Genomic DNA, 6,000 nt, shown 5'->3' on the forward strand with positions numbered 1-6,000 from the left:
TAACACTGGATGTTGCTGTTTGAGGGTATTGAGCAGGAGTGGTAGGAACTTTCTTCTTTAGGGACTGTGAGTTTCCCAGACTTCCCAAAGGCCCCACTGGACCACCTCATGCATCTGGCTTGGACCCTTGGGACAGCTGAGTTTGTGACCTAAGAAGAACATATTCTAGTAACCTGTCATTCCCAATAGGATGAAGATCAGAATCTGCCAGGGAAACCAGATGTTTTTTCAAAGGTCAAAAATACATAACTTTAATTTATTAATTTATTACTTATTTATTGTTAATCCTCACCCAAGGATATTTTTCCATTTATTTTTAGAGAGAGTGGAAGGAGGGAGGAAAAGGGGAGAGAACATCAATGTGAGAAAGACACATCGGTTGCTTGCCTCCCACACCTGCCCCAACAACAGGGGCCAGGGATAAACCTGCAACCCAGGTATATGCCCTTGACCGGGAATCAAACCATGACCTTTCAGTGCCCAGGCTGATGCTCTAACCACTGAGAACACCAGCCAGGGCTATTTAAACTAGTACAACAAACTCCCATATATCCTTTAACCAGATTCACCAATTGTTAACATTTTGCCCCGTGTACTTCACTATTCACACTCTCACTAACATGTTTACATATGTGCATATATAGTGTGTCCCCAAAAATGTATGTACACTTGGAATAAAGGCAGTGTTTATTAAAATACATTTCATTTTCAAAATTGAGCTATCAGCTGTAAAGTGTATACATTTTTTTGAGGACACCCTCTATTTTGGAACCATTTGAGAGTAAGTTGTAGACATGATACTGTTTGCTCCTGAATACTTCAGTGTGCAGTTCTGAAGAATAAAGGCATTCTCATACAAAACTAGAGTACAGTCATCAAAATTGGAAAATTTAACAACTCAATTCAGTTTTGTGTTTTTTAATCCTCACCCGAGGATATTTTCCACTGATTTTTTTTTTTTTAGAGAGTGGAAATGGGAGAGAGAGAAAAAAAAACCCACTGATGTGAGAGACACATCATTGGTTGCTCGGGGACTGAGCCTGCAACTGAGGTACATGCCTTTGACTGGAATGGAACTCGGGACCCTTAAGTCCATGAGCCGACACTCTATCCACTGAGCAAAACCGGCCAGGGTGATTCAGTTCTATTATTAACCCATAATCCATATTCCAAATTATTCCAAATTTTCTAGTAGTCACAATTAAACAGTAGAAACAGGTGAAATTAATTTTAATATTAATTTTTTAATATTGCTGTAAAGTCTTAGATCAGGAGATTCTTATTTAACAGATAGGGTCAAGGGGTTGAGAAGCAACTGACTCTGTGCCTTAGCAGAGTAAAAAACACAGCAGCAGCCCTAACCAGTTGCTCAGTGGTTAGAGCATTGGCTTGCAGACTGCAGGTCACGTACCTCATTTGCAGGCTCTATCCTCGTCCACGGTTGGGGCCGATGCAGGAGGCAACCAATCAATGTTTCTCTCTCACATTGATGTTTCTCTGTCTCTCCCCGTCCCTTCCACTCTCTCTAAATATCAACGGAAAAATTATCCTCAGGTGAGGATTAACAAAACAACAAAAACCATAGCAGACACAGAGTATCAACTATGGGCTTTACACACAGCACAAGGAGCCAAGGACTTGGGTGAGGTGCTTTATTTAGGACTTGATTCCAGGAGGCAGGAGGCAGGGAGTGGGGAGAGTGAGACAGGTAAGGGGGTAAGCCAGAAAAGGTGCTTATGGAGTGGTAGCCACTGTGGGAAACGGGTGGGGGAGGGGATGGTTCTTCTGAGGATGCTATAGAACGCTTGTTGCGCTCTCTGGACCAGACAACAGGAAGGCTGGGGCACTCATCCAGTGACTGATATCCACCATAGGCTGAGAGCATTAGCTCACCTTCCATAACTCTCAGAAAGCTCTCAGCAGAGGAGCAGAGATGCCAGGGCTCAGGGCCGGAAACTGAAAGCCTCCTTTTTCAGCTGTAAGTGAACTGAAGTAGGCAAGAGGGTCCTGGGGTTGGATAACATCATCTGACACAAGATATACTTAATTCACTATATCATCACAAAAGTCACATGAGAGAGGCACTATTATGATGTCCATTTCACAGATAAGGATGTTGAGGCACAGAGGTTAAATCACTTGCCCACAATCATGTAATCCATGTTGGAACTGGGGTTCAAATCTAGGCGTTCCAGTTCCGGAGTGCAAGTTCTTTAAAAAAAATTTTTTTTAATAATTTTTTTTTAAAAATATATTTTATTGATTCTTTACAGAAAGGAAGGGAGAGGGATAGAGAGTTAGAAACATCGATGAGAGAGAAACATTGATCAGCTGCCTCCTGCACCCTCCCCACGGGGGATGTGCCTGCAAGCAAGGTACATGTCCTTGACCGGAATCGAACCTGGGACCCTTGAGTCCACAGGCCGACGCTCTATCCACTGAGCCAAACCGGTTAGGGCAAAAAAATTTTTTATTTATTTATTTTATTTTATTGATTTCAGAGAGAGAGAGGGAGAAAGGGAAAGAAACATCAATGATGAGAGAGAATCATTGATTGGCTGCCTCCTGCAAGCCCCACACTAGGGATTGAATCCACAACCCAGGCATGTGTCGTGACCTCCCGGTTCATAAGCTAATGCTCAACCAGAGCCATGCTGGCCAAGTGGGAGTGCAAACTCTTAATCACCACTCACCTACAACCTCAAACCAGGCATTCCCCTTCCTTATCCTCTCTACCAAGCAAACTCTGTTCAGCTGTAATACCCCAGTGAATGTCTCCTCTCATGATCCGGGAGCCCAGCCCCAGTGGAAACTCGCTCATCTCCTGCAGTGCTGCCAGAAGCTCCCATCCTGAAGCTTGTTAGGAGTGAGCAAGAGGGAAAGATGGCAGATGCAGAGGAGACATAATGGAGGCTGGATGGGTAGGACTCTATCAGCCGCTTTGACTTTTGCTTTTACTGAGATGGAGCCAGGGCAGGACTAACAGGACCACCCTGATGAAAAACACTGAGGCTAAGATAGATAAGGTGACAAAGGGCCTGAGAGAGGTTAGGTGAATATTAACCAGAGACAAAGCAGAACTAGAAGTCAAACAGCCTGTGCCCTGGGGCACCCCAGGTCTCACCTGGGACCCTGCATTTCTCCCCTTTATCTCCTCTAGCCTATCCTTACCTTCTGGTAGAGTCCTTATAATTCTTCAAATTTCAACCCCACTTTATAACTATTGGGTACCCACTGGGATTAGGGAAGAGACTTTCTCTTCTGTCCATCTTCCTATTGGTTTGAGGTCTGGGTTCCTTTCCTAAGGTCCTCCCGCTCCTTTCAACTGCATCTACTAAGAATTCATCTGCTTCCCACTTATTTAACTGACCTGGGTGCAAACACATCTCAGAATTGCAAAATGCAGTACCCCAAAGAATGTCTAAAGCAAGCCCATACTGGGACATGGGAGAGGTTCTGCCTGTGGCCTATGGTTCCATCTCTCCTCCCCAACCCCTGGGTCTTGCTGACAAACACCCAAGCTTGTCCTGAGGCTGGACTCCTCAATCAGACCCCTCACTATTGCCTCAGTGGTTACCAGCCAGACCTCAGCTCTACCATCGCTTCTCTTGCCTCCCTATTCTCCATTAAAGAGTCAACTGGGGTTTCTTTGGGGTCTCTCATGGATCTGCCCAGGAGAGAGATCAATGCTGTTTCAACCAATCTGCCAGTCTACAGGGCTCCAGAGGGGAAGACAGCTCCCAACACCCATTCCTCCCAGAGGGTCACTTCTTGGTGTGCCTCTTCAAAAATCCCCAAACACATAAAATCTTCAAGACCACCGACAGGAAGTAAGCACATCCCCAACTTTATTCCATTTGTTTGACAGTCCTGAAGGGTGCAGGAGTCAGGGCTCGCCCTCAGAAACAGTAAGTGTAGAGGTCTTGAGGGGTCTTCAAATGATCAGCTGGGATGAGACCCTACTCCCTTCCTCACCAGTCCTAGTTCGCTGCCATTAGTGGGGGGAAAGTTTTCCAAAGGGATTCGACGCTTCTCTCCGTTGTCCATCAGGGCACCTTCTCAAATTCCTCAGCAAAAAAACCCCTGCTGTTATCAGAATTAAATACAAAGAGGGGGGTTCAGGAGCCAGAGGTGAAGAGAAGGGTGTTTCAGTTTCTTTCGGTCCAACGGGGGTGGGGGGGGGTGGGGTCCTGGCTCCCATGCCTTCTAGTAAGTAGCTCTCAGCTTGACACAGTCCAGCCAGCGGGCGACCCAGCCCGCCCCAAGCTCTCATGAAGGAGTACAAGTTACTAGGAATCGTACAAGGGCAAGCATATCTTGCCATCCATCATGGTGGTCTTTAGACCCGACATCGCCAGGACGGCTCTCCGATCCCCCCATCCATCCAGCTAGTCTCTCAAGACCTCTCACCTCCCATCATGCGGGTTCCCTGGCCCCACCACACCGTTCCCCTGCTCCATCTGAGCTCTTCAGCCTGTCACCGTCCACCCGGCGGGGTCTCCGGTGACTCCATTCGAGAGGGTTCCTCGAATCGTCACTCTCCTCAGGCGGAGTCGTAGGGGCCCCCGCTTCGCCGGGCTCCTCGTTGGCGCCCTGACGGCGCTCGAAGGCGTCCAAGGTCTTGGCGTGGCCCGAGCGTAGCAACTGGAGCTGGCGCCTCCCGCGGCGGTACAGGTATTCGATGCGCAGTACGTCGGAGCGCGGCAGGCAGGCGTGCTGCCGAAACTCGGCTCGCACCCGCGCCTCGGCCCCCGGCTTCCCGCGCCCGGCGCGCAGCAGTTCGCGGTACAGGCTAAGAACTTGCCTCTGCAGGCGGCTGGGCCGGCTCATGGCAGAGCTGGGCCGCGGGCGCGCGCAGGCGACGGCCCAGAACAGCGGAGCAGCAATCCAGTTGGCAGGAACGCGGGCGCGAGGCCCTGGGTACTTCCGCTCCGCTCCCTAAAACCTCCGCCTCCAGCCTCCCGCTGTCTGGTGTTGTCGCGCCCCATTGGCTGCCGCTGCGGCTGCGTCACAACGTCGCGTGAAGGGGCGGAGCTCCTGGTTTGCCGGCCTGCCCCTTAGGGAATAGGTGTCCTTGAGGAGACCGCAGTTCTGAGAACCCGGAAGAGAAGGCGATTGGCGGCTGGGGGTTCTGACCTAAACTCCTGAGTCCTGGCGGAGGAGGGAGCTAGAGGTTAGGGCACTTGTCCGTCCCCTCTTCCGGGCGCGGGGGCACTGGGAGCGAGAAGACAGGCACTACCATTTTTTGGTCATCGTCATTATAACAATCTCGGGAAGCTCCGTGCGTCGCTGGCCCCACCCCTGGGGACGTGCAGAGAAACGTGGTCACGCAGTTAAGTGTTGGGTCACGGAGGGCAAGGCAAGCTTCTCGGTGATATGGGACCACAAGCAAAGAGAAGGTGTTGGCTCCAGGCCGCCAAAGGGAGCCTGTGGCGCAGAAGTTGGGATGACGGCATCCCCCGCCCGGAAGGACGGGGTCGACGGGTCGCGGGGCACGAGGAGGGTCCTCACCAGCTGCTGAAGCCCCGACACGGCTGGAGCACGTCGACTAGGCTGGCACCCCAAAGTCCAGGGAGTATCAGATCGTCCGCTGCAATTTCGTTGTAGTCACGCAGGCTGCCAGGAGGCGCCCTGGTAGCGCGAGGGAGGCCCGCAGGCCCCCAGCCCCCAGGGGCTCCAACACCACCCAGAGCGTGGGGGCCCCTCCATGGTAACTCAGGAGGCCTCCGCCCAGCGTGCAACCACAACCCCCCACCCCGGGGCAGTTCACCTGCAGAGAGAGGAGGCGAGTTAGGGGCGGGGAATAGGCTGGGAGTTGGGGAGTCAAGGGGCGCTCAGAAACCACTGTGAATCCTGCTGGTGTCTCTATCAGAAATACATCTCAAGTCTTTGCAATCGGAATAAGACCTGGGATTTGCTTTTAAATCCCCCAGCACGACTAAAACAAAAAGAATGAGAGGAAAGATGGAAGCAAGAATGGTAAAATTTTTGTAACTATAA

At 50.6% G+C, this 6,000-nt stretch overlaps 1 protein-coding gene across 1 annotated transcript; it reads right to left on the bottom strand.

Annotated features, from left to right (window-relative positions):
- Positions 1-3,826: 3,826 nt before the first annotated feature.
- On the bottom strand, positions 3,827-4,953 carry SDHAF1 (succinate dehydrogenase complex assembly factor 1). The gene is made up of 2 exons (XM_023762354.1): positions 4,411-4,953; positions 3,827-4,086 (listed from the first exon to the last, which is right to left on the bottom strand). Exon 1 carries the CDS (start codon positions 4,828-4,830, stop codon positions 4,417-4,419), a length of 414 nt encoding a protein of 137 aa, XP_023618122.1. The 5' UTR covers positions 4,831-4,953; the 3' UTR covers positions 3,827-4,086; positions 4,411-4,416.
- Positions 4,954-6,000: the final 1,047 nt, after the last annotated feature.

This window comes from Myotis lucifugus, unplaced genomic scaffold (assembly GCF_000147115.1).
Source record: "Myotis lucifugus unplaced genomic scaffold, Myoluc2.0 scaffold_244, whole genome shotgun sequence".
Classification (NCBI taxonomy): Eukaryota; Metazoa; Chordata; class Mammalia; order Chiroptera; family Vespertilionidae; genus Myotis; species Myotis lucifugus.